The following is an 18,747-nucleotide window of genomic DNA, read 5'->3' on the forward strand; positions in this document are numbered from 1 at the left end:
CAACATTGTAGAAGTTAATAATTACTTTGACCCTTTGCACGGATTCTCTATTATGTTGCATTAAATGAAACATGATCTTCAGGATTTTCTTCAGTCAAAGTACTGATTTCACGTGTGACTGAAGTTTAATTTAAGACTATTCCTCATTGGTTTTAAAATTGTTATTAAGAACCTAAAGATGTTGTGTCTTAAATAGAAACCACCTTACGCATAGAAGCCACTTTATATTTCAGAGGAAATTGTTTCCTCAGATCTAATAAATTTTTACTTTATACTTCTCTGATTCCTGCTGTGAAGTGAAATGAAAATTGCCTGAAAGATGCTACAGAACATTGCAGTCACTTCTGAAGATGTGGAATCTAAATCTTTATGAGGCCTTAAGATTTCAAGTCTTAGACTTCCTAGAACTGGGAATGTCAGCAGCTTTTATTTATTTATTTATTCTAGTTACTCTGAATATCGCCACAGAAGGGTCATGACAGCATACTTCTATCAACACAGTAACGTTAAAAACCTCCCACATGCAGACAAGTCTTATCTAGTGCATAAAACGTATTTGTCAAATCCTTTTGCTGATCACAAAATCAATTACAGCACTGTGATTCTGAATGGCTGGAAAGCAGTTTAGAAAACGAAATGTCAAACAGAGAAGTTACTACCATCATTCTACCCATACATTTTATGTGGGTAAGACTTAGAGGCTGTGTTTTTTTGCTGGCCATTGTATATTTAAGGATCAAAGGTAGTTATAAATATGAGAGAGAAGTGGGCTGACACATGCTTGCCCGACTTATTTCCACTAGACACTGGCTTTTGCAAAGGATTAAGGGCCAGATTCAAAACCAAATTTAGATTCTTATCACAATGCCTAATTTCTATGTGCCTGTCCCTTCAAAGACACATCAGAATCCCAAGCTTAGTGATCCTTTTTACATGTTCAGGGGGAGTTAACTTACAAGTTGGTGACTGTGCTCCAAGGACTTTTTAGATGTCTACAGAACAGTCTCCAGAGAATTTCAGGCTCTGGTGATTTTCTCTCTACTGACTGGATGTGCTGTTCACTCTCCAATACGCAAGGAAACCAAAGGGTATCTTGTAATTGGGAAGCCCTCACTGAAGTACCTACTAAGCTGGCAGTTTATCTGGCTGGCTTGCTACACTGTCCAGTTTTCAAGAAACTTTCAAGGATGATAATCAAGCCACAGATAATCGCATGCAGGCAGCCTTAGCCTCCTCCAGCTCTTATTTAGCTGTCTCAGATACCAGAATTTTTGGCAGTCTCTCTGCTGAGGTCAAGTGATTTTCTGTGGTATGGAAAATTGTAAATAAGGACCATAATTGCCAATGACTCTTACTCTAACTGTTAGAGATGCAGCAAAGCGAAGTGAAGCTTTTTCAAACAAAAGTAAGTACTAGCGGTCTGTGGTGGGTTCGCACGAGCAGCACGAAACCGGGGACGGATCCTGAAGGAGTTCCCACGCTGAGGGAACAGGCAGGCAGCCTACCTTATATCCAAAATAATCTTCTCACGTTCGGTCCTGCTCTCTAGGGGTACCTCTGCTGTTATCCTGACTCCGTGTGACAAAGGTAGGACCTCAGGATGGTCATCAATTGACAGGTCAGCCAAGACCATAGCTGAGATGTAACCTGTCAATTACCTGAATTTCCTCTCTATCTGAGAAAAACAGGCAGGCAGCTTAGAGAGCCGTCCACCCTGCCCCAAGAAACGCAAAGCAAACAACTCCCTTGAAATGCTCGCCTTTCTTTCATCGACTGCGCAAAAAAAGCCTCACTCGGGGGCTCAGGTGGGACGCCAGTCTTTCAGAAGCCCACCGAGCTGACTGAGGCAGCTTCACTGCGGACATTTGCTTTCGGAGCTCAGTTAATCCAGGACACTGGCAAAAGCAGCAGCGTACGTTTAACTTTTCAGGGGAAGGCTGACTACCCAGGAGGCCGGGACACCGCTCTCCTCTCCCCTCCCGCTCCCGGCCGCTCCGATTGCGACGCCACCAACGGACGCCACCAACGGCCGCCCCTCCCACCTCGCTTACGGCGCGGCGCGGCGCGGCGCGGCGCGGCGCGGCGCGGCCCGGCCCGGCCCGGCCCGGCCCGGCCCCGCCTCCCGGCAGCCCCCGCGCGCCGCCCGTCCTCGCGAGACTCCTTATTCTCGCGACGGCGGGGCGCCGCCATCTTACCTGCTCTCTCGCTCGCTCGATTTGGCTCTGCGGCGTAAGGGGAGAGGTTGGGAGGTGGTGGTGAGGGGGAAGGGGTTGCGTTTCGGGGCTAGCCGCTCGTTGAGCCCGTCGCCCGCCGCTGAGGCGGGGGCGGAGAAGGAACTGCGGAACTACCGGACCGCGGTCCGCCGGCCAAGGAGCGGCGAGAGCGGGGCCCGCAGGGAGCAGCAGCCGCTCGGCTGGTTCCGCCCCCTTCGTGGCGCTGGGCCTCCGGCCCTTGCCAGGCGGCTTCTGCCGAACCGGGAGGCGGCCGCGGCCTCGGCAGGTGGGGGAAGGCGCAGCGGGAGCCGGGGTCCCGGCCGGCGGGGCGGCGCGGACCCCGCCGCCGTTGTTGCTGTTGCTGCTGCTGCCGAGGAGGCGGGGGGCCCGGGCCGCTCTGGATGGTGGTTAAAATGATCATAGAAAACTTCGAGGCGCTGAAATCCTGGCTCAGCAAAACCTTGGAGCCCATGTGAGTAGCTACGACCCTTCCTCTCTCCCCCGCCCCCTCCGAAATAAACCTTCCCTTGGAAAAGACGGGAATCTTCAGGGGAGGGAAACGCTGTGCCGGAAAGGCCCGTGAAGGCATCCCGGCAGGTGCCCTCCCAGCGCCCTTCTCCCCCGGCCCTCTTGTGTGGGGATCCTGCGGGGCTACGTCGTTCTCCCGCTCTCCGGGCGCCGTCCCCGGCGGGGGGGTGGGACCGCCGTCCTCGGGAGGATGGAGCTTCCCCCCCTAGCGACCGCATTCGTCTTTGCCTTTGTAGCCCAGGGTAAGCGGGAGATAATGTGTCTGTGTGAGCAGCTCGCTGTGCCCTGCTCTCAGTCCTCGCAGAGGCCAGGTGAATAGCCGTGGCCAGCCGCCTTGTCCAGTGACCTTCTCTGACATAGCTCAGATGCCACTGGGATGTTTTCCAGCGTCCTAGGATCTTCCCAGTAGCGTTTTCTGTAGACTCGTTGTACGTTGTTCTCAATCCTTTTGATTGCTTGATACTCTCGTTTCCCTCCCCCTGAGTAAAAGTTGCATCAGTAGAGCGCTTGGGAGTAGCTGCATCAGAGAATAATTTACTTGTTTGTGAATACCTGCTTGGCCTCTAAGCATAACATTCATGTGAGTAATTGGGGCTCTTCTGCGAATAGTCCACTTCTTCATTCTCTGAATGATATCTTAGTAGAACTGAGACATGGAATTTGGCTTTACAGGTTTCATCCTCTGGAATAATGGTGTCTATAGACTTTCCAGGTCAAGGCATGTGCTTGACTTGTTATTCTGAAACACCATTTTAACATTTCTCAATTAAATTGCTGGTGCTTGATTTGAGTCAGTAGATCTAGAACTTACAAATTAATTCTGGTATTAACTTTTTTTCTGAGATGTTTGGCCCCTATTTGTTTTACTCTGATGCTATCAAATGGGGAAAAAAAAAGTTTATGGCTTCCATAGCCATTATTTAAGTATGTGTATAGTTTATATGGCTTATGCTGAAATAACTTGAAGAAGTTATAAAATACTGGGACATTTTTAGGAAAGCCTCACTTGTGTTTGGGGGAGTGGGTATGGTGTGCTTTTTTTTCCATAAGGCCTAATCCAAACCACATTGAGATAGATGAGTCTTAAACTTAATTTCAGTGGACTTTGAATTAGGCCTGCACCAAATTAGAGTGAGTGACTTTACATAAAAGGTTTGACTCTTAAGACTATGATAGGATTTTATTATTATTATTATTATTATTATTGTTGTTGTTGTTGGCAAAGAAAAAATCTTGTAAAGATGCAGTTTTGGGAAGGTGAATTGATCTTCCTCTTGGATCACCGTAAGGTAATATTAGAATAACAGAGCACTTTGTGGTTGTGTTCTGTGGTAATAGATCCAGCTAGTCCTCTTGTGCAGAATGCTCCCTGTTAGTCTCTGGATACTTCCTTGTATGGATATTCTGTTAATGGCAATCAGAAGATAGATACCGGTATTTAGAGTGTGCTGGTCAAGAGGCTTGGAACAGGCAGTATTTAACTTTGGGAAATCATGTAATTTCCAAAATACATGTTGGTAATTTGAAATGGTAAGTCATACACACTTAGCTCTCAGTTGGTCTGCAGCTGGAGATTGGTATGTTAGCTTTGAACAGTTTACAAGCAGTGTTTTTAAACTCTATGAAACCTGAAATTAAAAGTCCGTTAGTGGCCTTTACGGGAGGGCTTCAGTTGACTACAAAATCCCTTTATTGAGTAAATACATTAGGTTCTTTTGATTCTGCAGATGTGTGTTTAGAATTAATTTATACTGTTCTTCAGCCCTTTCTTGAGTATTATGCATAAGGAGTGAGGTTTAACTTTCACCAGTGAATAATAAAAGTTTCCTATTCATAATTTGGAAAGTGGCAAATGTTTGCTAGATACTATTTAGCTGGAGGTCAGTATGGTTCCTCAGTCTTTTGCCTCAAGCTCCGTTCATTAGTGATATGTAATAATAACTTCTTGTCCAGGTAACAAACTCAGGTTGTTCCATGTTTCTTTATTTGTTTGAATATTGAACTGTCATATCTGCAGTCAGCAGTTGGTGAACTCGGGATTTTCAGCTTTTGTGATAACTTTGTAGGACCAAAAGGACCACTATGTTTCTGTTAAAATGTGGTTCTCATGCTGGAAAACTATGTCGTGGTGTAGGGAATTGCTGATCTGGAGGATATTGGGTGAGGAAACAAGCCAGCAGGGACTCCCATTCAGTTTTGTGCAGTGTCCTATGTAACTGCATTATTCCAATACGTGCTGGAATTAGTGGAGAAGTATTGTAGTTTTCTAGCGGTCAGATACTCTTGGAGCTGCTTCTGATCGCAGCTATCTGAAATGTGTGCCTACAGCCATAGCTTCTGGCTGCATGAAAATTTTAGTATGCTGTTACTTCTTTAGAAGTTACTTGTAAGGAAGTAACTTCTCTTGGTGCAGTACTAGTATAGTACAATGAGACCGTAAGTGCTACTCGTCTGGAGGTGTTACCATAGCCTGAAAATAATTTTTGTCGTATCTTTTCCTTTTAATGAAACCAAAAAAAACCCTGTGCCAAATGTTTTTAATCTTGTTGCTCTTTCAGAGAGCTTTAGCTGCAAGGTAGGAAGCTGAATTTCCTGACTAGGCTAAGGAAGACTCCACTGTGTTAGATCATTATGAAGGTGTTGTCTCAATAGTTTTAAGTGGAGAAGTGCATTTAAGATACATAAATATATTTTATATACACCTATATAGGTCTATGGTTATGTGCTAGTTATCTAAAGCTGAGTAGTTCTTCATTTTCCCAATTTGCCCGTTTCCATGTAGCCAGCAGTTTTTAATCAGGATGTATAGCTTGTTCCAAAGGCCATAACACGTGTGCTTCTGAAACATAATGTTTCAGAACTAGAAGACAGCAATATTCATAAAAATTGTTTAATTTTGTTATGAAGTTTTGTCTTTAAACTATTTTAAAGCATTAGCAAGAATGCTAACTTTTTAGTATATGAAACAAGTGTGTTATGTAATTGCATGAACTGGACATCGTTTGGTTGTTGGATTGCTTTCACATGGTTCCTCTGGGAAACACTATTCATAGATAAGAATGTTTGGAGGAGAGGGATGATGGAGAATTTAAGTTTTGGAAATTTTTGTTTGTGTTAGGTTGTTGGGGTTTTTTGTTTGTTTTGGACCGCACATCTAATGCTTTTGGCAAAGCCTTGGTGATTCTCCATAGAAACACTGCTTATCTGAGTTTGGTCGTGTTGCAGTGAGGCAGAAATTGCAAATGCTACCATGCTGGAGCGTTTACATAGTCCAGCTCTGCTTGAGGCTGATAGTTCTGTAATAACTTTCTACAGTTTTGCAGAGAGGCTGTTTTTGTGGTTTTGGAAATAACTCTTCGAGCATCTCAGTTTGGTGTACAGAGAATTACAAAATATGCACACAAAACCGTTACATCTATGTGAATGTAGTACCAGTGTAAACAAAGTGGCAAAAGGGTTGTTTCTTTTTCTTTTTTTTTTTTTTTTTTTTTTTTTTTTGTGCTGTAGCTGCTCTGTGTTTGACTAGAACTATCTTGTATCTTCAACTCCGGTCAGCTCTGTAAAGAGAGCATTGATCAACAGTCTTCATGGCTTGCAGACAGCCATATGCTTAGTTTCTAGTGTCATACGCTTTTTCTCATCCATGGCATGGCTCCTGTAAAGTGTTTGAAAATAATGTTAAATTTGGAATACAACCTTATGTCTGTCATTTCTAATTTCTGTACTAACAAGGTCTGCATTGAACCATATCTATTGTGATGGGTTTCTTTTCTGTAAGTCCATTCCAAATCCTGTATAAACTGTGTATATAATCCTTGCCAGAATACCAGAATCTGGCTTGGCAAAGTTCCAAGTAGATTTTTCTTTTTTTTTTCTTGAATTTATTTGAATCTCTACCTGTGAAAAAATTAGTTCTTTTATACTAGTGATACACTCACCATTTTGCTTTGTAGGACACTGTAATGTTCTGCCACTTGCCCTAATTCTTTACAGTGGAAAATTTTCTTGTTTTTAATTACCTTGTGTAAAATAAATTTAATTAAAATCTTCCGCTGGCCCACTGCGTTTTACTTAAAACTTGATTAAGGGTCCCATAGCTAATTTTTTTCATTTTGCTGTATTTATGTTTTTATGAAAGTTTGTTCAAGCACTAAATCAGACTTGCAAGGAAGGTATCTAAAACAATGTTTATGCAGTATTTAGGCATACCTTATTAAAATGGAAAGGTTTTTTGCATTGATTAATTCTGTAAGTGATCATGGCATTGTAACTACTTATGTCAGAGGGAATAAAACCCAAATTTTTTAAAGAATATGGTGAGTATATTTATCATTGGAATATTTTATGGTAAACTTTCAATATGTTCTGGCATTCAGTTATGCATTCACTGTTTTATTTTTTTTGTTTGTCATACTTTTCAACCCTTCGTTGTTAAATCTCATTGTAATTTTTGGCTGTTTGGATCTTTGCTTGATTATTAACAGCCTACTGGTTAGTTATCTTCACCCAGTTGCTTATGAACGGTAGTGAATAAAAAAGGTTTAACAGTAATGTAAGGGATATGCTAATAAGCCAAGATATTGAAAGAATAGAAATAAGCTAAAAACTCAGCATTCCTCTCCACATACATGTGGCACATTATCCTACTAACAGTCGTCAACCCGCCAGGAGGTTTCACTCTTGTCTCCCATGAAACTTCCCAGGAAGTTTAAAAGCAGTAGATGTTTCTCTTCATTTCACTTACTCTGTTAACACTTTACGTTAAGCTATTTATAACTAAGATAAATAAAGCACGAATGCTCGTCATTAGTGTGTCTCTCTCTTAACACTAGTAAAGTTACTCTTCTGCATCTATTATGAAACTTGATAGTTGGTTTACCTGACTTACGGAGAGCTGCTGTATTTGAGAATTCGAAATTCCTGGCTTAAAATGCTGAAACTGCTAAGCTTCTGTGTAAAAATACTATGATAAAATTAAAATATTGATATTATAAGGTGTAGTTGAAAGCAGAAAATAAAGGGAAGAAAATTGCTTCTGTTACAGGAAATCTTTATTATGCTTACACTGAACATCAGCAGCAAAATGGAGCCCCTTGGCTGCATTGTAAGTCATGGAGCCACTGTGATGATTTTTGCTTTCTGCATTGGATGCGTGCTGGACAACCAGCAAGCTGACAGCTGTTCTGCCTCGTGAGAGCTATCTTGAATCTAGAGGTGGCATTTTCAGCTGCTGGTTACTGGTTGCAGCTGTATGAACATGTCAGATCTGTATATCATGATAATCTAGAGCTATTGTAATGACATCAGTAACTTATGTAACAGCATTGGAGGCTGTTGCATCCCTCAGTGTATTTCTATTACTTTAAGTACTGTTAAAATGTTAATGAAAGCAAGCATTACAGGAGTGATCCTTCTAGTCTACAGTAGTGTCTGAAGATAAAAGTCAGATCTTGCTGAATGAGCCTGTCATTCATTTTACGTGTTGAACACTGTAGCTTTTTATGGATCTTTTTTTAGTAGCAACGCAACAGAATGGTACAACTGCCTAAATTAGACTAGCTGGTGTGCCCGATGTACAGCGTACATTTTTCTGCACCCACTCAGCCCTGCAAATATGAAGCATGTCTCTCAGCCTTCAAACATAGCCATGTCCACCTTGGTTAATGTCAAAAACTGAGCAGTATTCTAGAGAAGTATAAATGTTAATCTTCAGGCAACAAAACTAGACTCTGAAATTTGGAATGTAAATTCTCAGGATCAGAGTACAACAAATAACATGCACCTACATTTTATTTCCTTTACAGAAAGACCCTTCACTGCCGGGAGAACTTCAGACATGCTTTTGCAGTTTCAATGTATTGTGGTAGTTTAAATTTGTCAAGGAACTAGTTTCAGGGCTTGCAGCACCTTTTTTTGGTCTGTACATCCATTTTAGATACAGAAGAAAAAAAATACCCCTCATGTAGTTTCTTTTACCATTTTAAAAAAGTAGTGTGGAGTGAGCTGTGTCCAAAATGAGGTCTAGACTGAGAGTCTTGGCATTAGCTTGAAATAAAGGCAGTGAAATATATCTGAAAAGAACATGTAATTTTTTTTTGTTACAAGGACGCTTTCATAAAGTTTCTTTTCTGTCCTCACTCCTCTCCCTCCCCCAGCACACTCTTTCCCCTAAGTGAGTAACCATATTAATTTTGTGAAAACTGTCAGATTACAGTTTGACAACTTCAGCGTGGGAATATTTTTCTTTTTTATTTTTTTTTTTTCAGGTGGTAAAAAAGGTTATGTGCCCTAGAGTTAAAGACTATTTACGTATATCTCCCTTTGGGAATTTGAATACATTTGTCAGACGTTTTCACCAGAGGGTAGACTTTGAAATACTAGGGTTTTTTTCGTAGAAAAGATGTGTAGGAAAGTGTGAATTAAGTTAAATTGCCAAAAAGCTTAAAAAAGCAAATTAGTTTTCTATGTAATGGTTGAGTTGTTGTCTAATAAATAAAATTTAAGCAGCAGTTTGTTATGCCATGCCAGTGAGATTTTTAGCAAAATAAAGGATTATGCTCTTGTTAAACTGATTACTGTAGTTTTCATTACAGCACCATAGTACCACATCTGCACCAAATAGTGCAGATACTACTTTTAAGAAAATGACCAACAGTAATTACTTTTTTAAGGCTCCAGTTCAGAGTGGCTACTTTGCTTATTAAGAACTGACTTAAGTTATAAATAGCAGCACAAGGAACTTCATAGCACTGGAGATGTGGGTTTTTCTGAGAGGAAAATATCTGGGTTTAGATATTTCAGACCTTTCCTCCAGCTAATTAGTTAATACTTGACACGGCTTCAGCTTGGTACGTATCTAGTATACCTAGAATATGTAGCTTTACTCATTCTGTGCTTTGTCATGCTGGAAAACATCATTCGAGGAAGTCAGGCTGCAGCAGGATAGGCAATCTTACTAAGCTATTTAAAGATGTGAATTTTTCAGGTATATTCCTACCAACTTCACAACTGTCATTGTTGAGTCTGCTTGCTGATTTTTGTTTCCTTGCCTTTCTTCCTCTTTGATTTAAGAATTCTTCAGGTGGTGGTTTGTTTGTTTGGTTCGGTTTTTTTTTTTGTTGGTCTAAGTATGGTAACAGGAGTCTTAGTGGCCTTATAGTCAGTATTTACTTGGTGGAAACTTCAGAGCCCTGTTGGGTAGACACGTCCAAAGTTCTCAGTTAACAGTGGAATATTTAGTCCAGCAGAGGCTTTCAGATCTGCCTTCTCTTTTGGTACCTTTTACATTAAAAATACTCAAATAAACAGCATGTTTGGTCTTTAATTTTAGTATGTATTTTTGTACTGATGCTTAAGCATGTTCATAGGTACTAACCTGGAAAAATAGGTCCTCAGCATGCTGTATTCAAAGTTTGCGTTCATTCTCTTAAGACTTGAGAGATATTTACTGTACAATTCTATTCAGCATCTTTTAAAATGGTTCCTATGCAATATTTATGTACAAAGATATTTTTCTGGTTTAGCTTATTTGCCTTGATGAATTACTTCTAGCTATTTTGGCAAAGTCTTTCTACATCAGTATAAGCTCCGTTGTTAATACGAAGTTTTGTATGTCAGCTAAACCAGTAACTTTTTTTTTTTTTTTTTTTTTTTTTTGCAAATTCCTTCACTATATATTCCTGATCCACTGAATCTGTCAGTTAAGGCTGGTGCTTGTAATTGCATGGTGATTATAAGAGTCAAAGTGGATTCTAAGTACATATATAGTATTTTATATTTTAAAATATGTAAATCTGAGTATTGGAAACAGATTGAGTGGTGTTTAATGAATTGCTAAGTATTAAATTAAGAAAAAAAAGACTGTACAAAGAGATCAGTACTCTTCAGCCAAATTATTTCCCCTCTCTCAAACATTCATTATTTAAAAGATAGATATATTTAAGGCTTAAGTTTACTTGCAACAACTTCAGATTTCTTCTTCTGCTTTATTTTCTTTGTTTGATATGGTAATTTCAAATAATGATTGCAAAACCACATGAGATCAGAAACTAAGGATTTTGAAAGATAGATTTAGAACTTCTGGTGAGATTTGTTATGGCTGTGAACTCTTGCTCCTACACTCGAACAAAATATTTGATTGGGTGTTACTTTCCTTTTTGAAGCTTTTCTCTGGTGGTTAGCAATTGGAGGTATCCAGATGAGTTCTCTGAAGAACATGTGGAGCTCTAGCAAGAGAATTTTTCCATCTACGCTTGTATATTAAATACTGTGTGTTAGAGCAGGATTATCAGAGTAATCTTCCTTGTTTAATATAGAGCAGTAGACACTGCATATTCTCTGACTGAGAGTCAGAGTACAGACTCTGAAAAAAAGTGTTACTAGAAGTAAAAACATTTAGCATTACTAGTTAGAAATTTGTGTAATTACTGATGCTTTTTACTGCTCATAGCACACACCTACAAAAAATTGACGGGCTGTAGATCTGGGATTCAAAGTTGAAAAATGTTGGTTTATATGTTTAAATGCATTTGAATGCATAAGAATGAAATTACGTCTAAATTTCTGTCACACTTTTAATGCACAAATTCAGTTTATACTCAGGTCTGTGATGTACTGCACCATGTTCAAGTCAAGCTAAGGATTCACCTGGTATCTTAACAGCTGAAAATGTATTGTTCAGTGAACACTAGAATTGAAATACAGATTTGTTTTAAATTTTGAATGCAACTTAGGCTATTTGAAATCAGTAGATGGTATTCTACTTTTTCTCACTTTTCCGATTTGTCAGTTAAAGACCTTTCCCTATTAATCCTACAGTCAGCAAGAATATAGCATGATACTCTGTGATAAGTCCTTGTGCTACACAGTATATTTTGCTGCTGTGAGCATGGGTGCCTTTCCTGTTTTCTTTAAAGTTACATCACTTAAGAAAATAATGTCAACTATGAGGGCATAAAGTACAAGACAGAGAGGTTTAGAAAAACTGATAAAGCTAGCTCAAAATGGGTGAAAAATGGATGTTTGCACAACAAAGATACAAGCATATTGCATATTATTCACACACAGTTTTTACTATTCTGTAAGAAAATACTGTCAAACCAGAGAAGGTAAGATCTTGTTTATCAGAAGAACTCAAGGCCCCTATAATCCAAGCCAGCAAATTTTGACTAAACCAAAGGATGGAGAATTTGTAGCCGTTTCAGAATTTAGTTTGAATGAGGAGGAATTGCTTTAAAAAAAGCAACTCTCCCTGAATCAAAACCATTAATTAGAATATCCAGTACTGTAATAGCTATAAAGAACAGAAATTTTCAGGCAGACCTGCTGTATTCACAGTTCTGTAAAATTTAATTTAATTCTTTACTTCGTGAGACTAGTTACTTCTCAGTTAGAATCATAGAATTGTAGAATGGTTTGAGTTGTAAGGCATCTTAAAGGTCATCCAGTTCCAACCGCTCTGCCATGGGGAAGGACACCTTCCGCTAGACCAGGTCACTCAGAGCCCTATCCAACCTGGCCTTGAACACTTCCTGGGCTGGGGCATCCACAACTTCGCTGGGCAACCTGCTCCGATGCCTCACCACTCTCACAGTGAATAATTTCTTTCTTATATCTAATCTAAATCTACCCTCTTTCTGTTTAAAGCCATTACCCCTTGTCCTATCACAACATGCCCTTGTCAGAAGTCCCTCCCCAGCTTTCCTGTAGGCCCTCTTTAGATACTGGAAGGCCGCTATAAGGTCTCCCTGGGGCCTCCTCTTCTCCAGGCTGACCAACCCCAACCCTCTCCACCTGTTTTCATAGGAGAGGTTCCGCCACTTCAGGTTAATAGCCATTTAATTTCAGCATCATTTAAAAAAAAAAAAAAAAAAGGCAAAGCATTTTATAAGAGTCTGAAAAGCAGTAAAAGATCAGATTATAACCTTGTTAAATCTGTCTAAAATACTAGCTACAGAAACAGTTGTTTGTGGGGTTTTTTTGAAGCTTTGAACAACAGATATAGAAAAGGAGACTTGTTTCAAGTCAGTACGTAAAAAAGGAAGTCAGCCTTTGGCTGTGTAAAGATAATTGTCAGTTTAATTCTAAAAAGTGAAAAGCTATCACATGAAATTATACTGTCAATTTACAAAAAACATTTTTCTCCATCTCACTCTACCACAAAATGCATTGTATTCATTATTGCTTAATTAGCATCAATTTGAAGTCATTCATGTGTTAGCATTTCTTAAAAAAATAGTATTTGTTGAATAGCCAAAATAAATACAGAGTTTTAACTTGAAAGCATGTAAGTTCTTCCTGTTGTGTACAGGGGAATTTCTACAGTGACATACTGAATAATAATAATAGAGTTCAGTACAATTGTTTTGCATTGTTGAGATGTGGTTGTATTGCATACAGAGTGATAAATGCTAAGACAGTGCCACAGGAGTATTCTGTTTTGGAAATTAAAAGTACATTTATGTATATTTTTATTGTGGATATTTTCTTGAGAGTATTTGGGAGTTGGATGGGTGGATTGAAATTCTGAGGTCATTCTAGGGTGGACAATATTGCTAAGATTTCCAAAATAATCATTAATGGTGATGGGGAGGAAAGAACTAATTTTTTTTTTTTTGAACAAGAGGGGGTTTTTTTTGTTTGTTTAGATTTGAGGAATTTGTTTGTTTGTTTGTTTAAATTTTTAATATGCCTTTTGGAGTCTAGATGGCTTTCTAGATAAGATTTTCCATCTTCTGTGCTCGTGAGAGGGGAGTTACTTGACACTGAATATGAGGTTCTATAGTAACTAGTTTAGGAGCTGGGGAATTAAAGTACGTTGCAGTAACTAAAAGCAGTGGGTTTTTAACATATAGACTGACCTTTTTTTTTTTTTTTTTTTACTAAATAATTTTGAGTGCGTGTGTCACAATTTAAATCAGTTGTAGTAGATTTTGAACAGTGACAGCTGACTGTTCATATTATCAGATGAGAACCATATTTGTGGAAAATGGAATAAAACAATTCAGCTTGTAATGTTTTATCTGATTTTTGTGGAGAATAGAAAAGAGAAGAAAAGAATTGAGGATTATCATGTGAAAAGTGTCTCCTCCTCCCCCCCAAAATGGTTTTCCTATTATGACTGTAGATTTTCTGAGGCATGATTCAGCTTGAAACTCTGAGAGAACTGAAAATCTTCAGTAGTTGCATTAAGGAACAGTAAAAAAAAAAATAATTTTTATGCAAATTTAAGCATTGAGAAATTACGAAATACTGGTGTTAGGGCCTCCTGGGGGGACGAGAACTGTCAATGCAGCCTATGACAAACACTCTACTTGACATCAGGCTTTCAAATAATCTGCTCGGATGATGTACCTAGGCGCTAGCAACGTAAAAGAGACCATGCAGTCCTACCGCTGTAGGAGGTGATTTGTGTGCTTGCTTCTAAGATGACTTGGTGCTTGGACAGCTTTTTTTTTTCCTGGATGGAGAATTGTTAAATCTGCATGGGGACAAACCAGATGTGATAGTTGAAGGAAAATATTTCTGAAGAATTTTCAATCAGCGTGCAGTCCGTTTTTCAATTAACAGTATATACTTGCGTTTTGTCAGTTTAGTGTGTGCAAGTTCTGGAATGCAGACTGATTGTGAACTCCCATCTCCCATATCTATGAATAATGCAAACCAATACGTGGTATGTCCCCTAGCAGCTCAAGTTGCTTTTACAGCATGAAATTCTGCTTCTGCCTGCTTTCTAGAGGATGCTGAGTTATGTTTGAAGCTTTGACCTTTAACTTCAGAGCATTTTGGACGGGGCCCAGGCCATCCAGAGAATCTCCTCAGGATGGATGCTGATAGATCTGCTTCCTTTGCTCAGTGGATATATTTGCCCAGAGGATGTTGCTTGCTGTGCAGGGGATAGCTTCTCTGGAGAGAGGAATTGGGTAGCATGATATGGCAAAGGATTTGGTTTCTTCTTCCTACTGTTGAAAATACATGTCATTTAAATGAGCCACATTCAAATTTATAATTAACCTTCTGCATTGAAATGTCACTTGTTTTAACGTGGAAGAGATGGAAAACTGCAGGTCTATTCCGTCATTGTGACTGGTGGACTTTTGTGCAGGAACAGTATTTGAGTGATGTCCCTGGCTGCAGTTTAATTGTATTTCTCAGTTATTTTTGCTAGAGAGAATGTAGTTAGGATGCATCACTGCAATTTTTTTTTTCCTTTTGTTATAGTTCTTTAAAACACTAGTATTAACTTTGATCGCCGCCCAAACAAGCTAGCTGTCTGTCTCACGTAACCAGTGTGTGTGTGTTAAGTCCTGCCTGGTTTTGTGAGGTCTGAAGTCTCCCTTTAGTTTGTGCTAAACAATGGGATTAAATAGTTCAAGAAAATACTGCTATTCTGCCTGATAAACCAATGTCTAACCATTTTGTTAGTTACTGGGTTTGAGTTATGAAGTGTGAAATGGTTTTCTACAGTATTCTCGCTTACTTTGGCAGGTTTTACTCTATAACACAACTGCAGAGTTCATGGTAGAATAGTATTAGTGAAACATTATGATAAAATTATATCAGCTATATTAAGTAATGTACTTAATGTGGCTATGCAGCTTACTCTCAGTTCTTTGTTGATGTGCACGAGACCATCAGCTTCTACACTGAAGTGCTCCATACTTAATTTCAGAATGAATTTAGGTGTCTAAAATGGATAATCATCTCCTAAATTTCATTTAATTGTTTGTGTACCTCTTTCAGAGATTTCTGTGATAATATTGTATGAATGCTTTTTCCTTAGGCTTTAAAATCAATATTTTTTCAGTTAATCTGCTTTTTATGGTGTTCATGTGTAGGCAGTAATAAGACTATTTAAAAACATATTTAAGAGAGTTTCTATGAGAGTCTGATTTTTTTAATAGCACTTCTGCTTTGTCACTGTATTCATTTGTTATTAGTTAGTCCGACTTTTCCACATTAACAATCACTTAATACTACAGTCAGAATTACTGATTTCATAATTGGGAAATTATGGAAATATTTGTAATTGTTTTTAAGACTTAGACAGTTGGAACTGTTTAATTCTAAATAATTCTTTCCAGTTTGCTATGAGGTGCTTCATGGAATATTACTTGGAAATATTCTAGGCAATCTTCTCTCTGGAAAAGAAGTGTGATACCTAGCAATGTTGTGTATCTGGACTTTGTCTTAAAAAATACCCTGAGTGTTTTTCAATTACTTTGCTAGGAAACATTTTGATCACCTATATAAATATTGGTAATACCAGTTTCAGACGTTAACTTCTGTAATATAATTGCTTCTGTTTGCCTATTTATTTATTTATTTATTTATTTGCAGATGTGATGCAGATCCATCTGCCCTAGCTAAATATGTTCTGGCTTTGGTAAAGAAGGATAAAAGTGAAAAGGAACTGAAGGCATTGTGTGTTGATCAGCTGGATGTATTTCTTCAGAAAGGTATGGTCTTTGTCATAACAATTAAGCTTGAGTGAAAAGTCTCTCATTTAATTAATTCAAACAGTCTTTTACCATAGGATCGTGCATTTGTCTCGTTATCAGCTTTCTTACTCTGAAGTATGTAATACAATTTTCATGAAGTAATTTGTTTTAAAAAACAGATGTATAGCACAATATGCATATATTAGGTATATGTTTTGTGTCTATTGGTATTCCTGGAAGAAAATTAAGATATTATGAGTTATTGCCAGAATTAGAAGTATTAGAGCTCTGTATATATTCCAGAAATACTCTTCCAGATGTTTTATTAAGAGATATTAAATAATTCAATGATCAAAAACCTTTATGAAACATTGTCATTATTGACATTTCTTGACTTTGCGAATGTTCTTTTTAAATATAAAATTAGCAGCAGAATCTTTAAAGATAATGCTCTTTATTGTTTTAACTTAGATGAATGTTGAGGGTTTTTAAAATTTCTTTATTTTTAAAGCAAATGTTAACTGATGTTTTGAGTAACGAGTATTTATACACTCTGTACTTTTAGAAACTCAGATATTTGTGGAAAAACTGTTTGATGCTGTGAATACAAAAAGCTACCTACCTCCACCAGAACAGCCATCATCAGGAAGCCTGAAAGTAGAATTTTTTCAGCACCAGGAAAAAGAGACAAAAAAAGAAGAGGTAGTTATTGATTTTATTTAAAATGTATATGTTTTTTCCTCATTCTTGTAGTTTACTTATATGGTTCAACTTCATGTTTATTAATAAGTTTCCAAACTTATCCTACAGCATTAAAATATGTCAGAAGATTTGTACCTAGTACGTTGAGTACTGCTGTGTAATTTTTCTAAGCATAAGTGGGTGCTTCAGAGGTAAACCAAAGTGCTTCTGACTAAGCAAATGTAAATGAAGTTATTGGGTAGTGTAGGAGTTGCAGTACAGGCTGCATTAGTTATTTGCCCAGGATTGCTGTTGTAGTTATGCTGCCCTTTAATTCAGCATAAATTCAGGCTGCCATTCCAAATGGTAGTCGTCATTCCTGCAGCTGCTCGATCCAGGTAACATCCTTCTTCCGACACAAGTGTTTGTGCTGCTCTTTGAGACAGAAGAGTAGGGTTGTACTTTTCAGCAGCAGGCTAGGTTTGGCTGCATCAAAGTGTTTAACAATGATCTGAACCAGCTAACCTGCTGATGAATAAAAGACCTTACTATGTCATTTGTTGAATACTAATGTATTCCTCGATCTGTCACTTGCCCCTTAGTACAGATTTCTGTCCATTTATAGCAAAAGCAGATGTATTTTCAGTGCAGCACGATAAGAATTGTTATTATGCTTTATTTTCTCCCAACCTATGCTTTGAATATTCTTAGAAATAGAAATCTAATACATTACAAAGATTCTCTAATTGCATTAGATGCAAAAATGTTATTTCATTTCAGTTTTACTGCTGATTTACTTAGCATTTTGAATTTTTTGTTTTTGTTTGATTGTGCAGAAGTCTCCATTATAGTGTACTCATGTTTTGATCTAATGTATATACTTTTAAATTCAGATAGTTAAAGAGGAAGAGCGAGAGAAAAAGTTTTCTAGAAGATTAAATCACAGCCCTCCTCAATCAAGTTCTCGCTACAGAGATACCAGGTAGTAAATTTTTCTTAACCTCTTGTAAGTAATCAGATGGATTTGGATTTTTGTAGTTACTAAATTAAATATTTTCCTTCAGTATGGTCACCTAATAAGCCTAAAAATAAGACTTTTGTTGCTTTTATGCGTATGTATTTAAATGACGAGTATGTGAGTGGCAGTGTAAACTGTCTCTGAGTTCTGCACAGCTATCACATTTGAGTTTTATAATTCATTTTATGTTAGATTTGTGGTTTATATTGCAACACTTGCTCTGCTCAGTATTGAGATAGAATTGGGATAATTAATTTAGAAGCCTTCCCTTCAGTAATTGTTACCTTTTTGGTGTTTCTAACTTTGGGAAAGGTGCAATATTAGGCAGAAACAGAATTTTACCTATGTTTTCAAGTCTTAGAGATGGTAGAAGTAAAATAGATAAACCAAGTAAAAGAATTTTAAAAGTCTTCTGAGAAGGAGTTAGATTCCATTTGTAGCTTTTTTCTAATTTCTGATTGATATTTCTTGGGTTTTTAATGGTAGTTAAAGTTTTAAATTATGGCTTCATAATTCTTATAATTAACCTACAAAATTACATGTTTAGAAGCCGTGATGAAAGGAAAAAAGATGAACGTTCTCGGAAGAGAGATTATGATCGAAATCCTCCCAGAAGAGATTCCTATAGGGATCGATATAACAGAAGAAGAGGGAGGAGTCGGAGCTACAGCAGGAGTCGAAGTAGAAGTTGGAGTAAGGAGAGGTTGCGGGACCGGGATCGAGACCGAAGCAGAAGCCGGAGCAGAACACGAAGCAGAGGTACCAACAGTTGGTCTCTAAAACACGGTGAATGTTGCCTACAAAATTTAGACACTAAACTTAAACACTGTATTCAATATATACCAACATTTCCTCTATTATTCTTGTT

At 38.2% G+C, this 18,747-nt stretch overlaps 1 protein-coding gene across 6 annotated transcripts in view; it reads left to right on the plus strand.

Moving 5' to 3' along the window:
* The first annotated feature begins 2,261 nt into the window (after positions 1–2,261).
* RBM26 (RNA binding motif protein 26) overlaps positions 2,262–18,747 on the plus strand; it is a 55,388-nt gene continuing 38,902 nt past the window's right edge. For 2 of the 6 annotated variants that reach the window (XM_086771531.1, XM_086771545.1), the window contains exons 1-5: positions 2,263–2,685; positions 16,080–16,198; positions 16,746–16,882; positions 17,755–17,843; positions 18,427–18,665. In XM_086771531.1, the coding sequence (XP_086627657.1) occupies positions 2,615–2,685; positions 16,080–16,198; positions 16,746–16,882; positions 17,755–17,843; positions 18,427–18,665 (655 nt within the window). In that variant the 5' untranslated portion in view covers positions 2,263–2,614. Of the gene's footprint in view, positions 2,686–16,079; positions 16,199–16,745; positions 16,883–17,754; positions 17,844–18,426; positions 18,666–18,747 lie in introns of all 6 variants that reach the window. The other 4 variants (XM_086771570.1, XM_010123036.2, XM_086771563.1 and 1 more) reach the window with 4 other exon arrangements.

Source organism: Chlamydotis macqueenii, chromosome 1, assembly GCF_036417535.1.
Source record: "Chlamydotis macqueenii isolate bChlMac1 chromosome 1, bChlMac1.mat, whole genome shotgun sequence".
Classification (NCBI taxonomy): Eukaryota; Metazoa; Chordata; class Aves; order Otidiformes; family Otididae; genus Chlamydotis; species Chlamydotis macqueenii.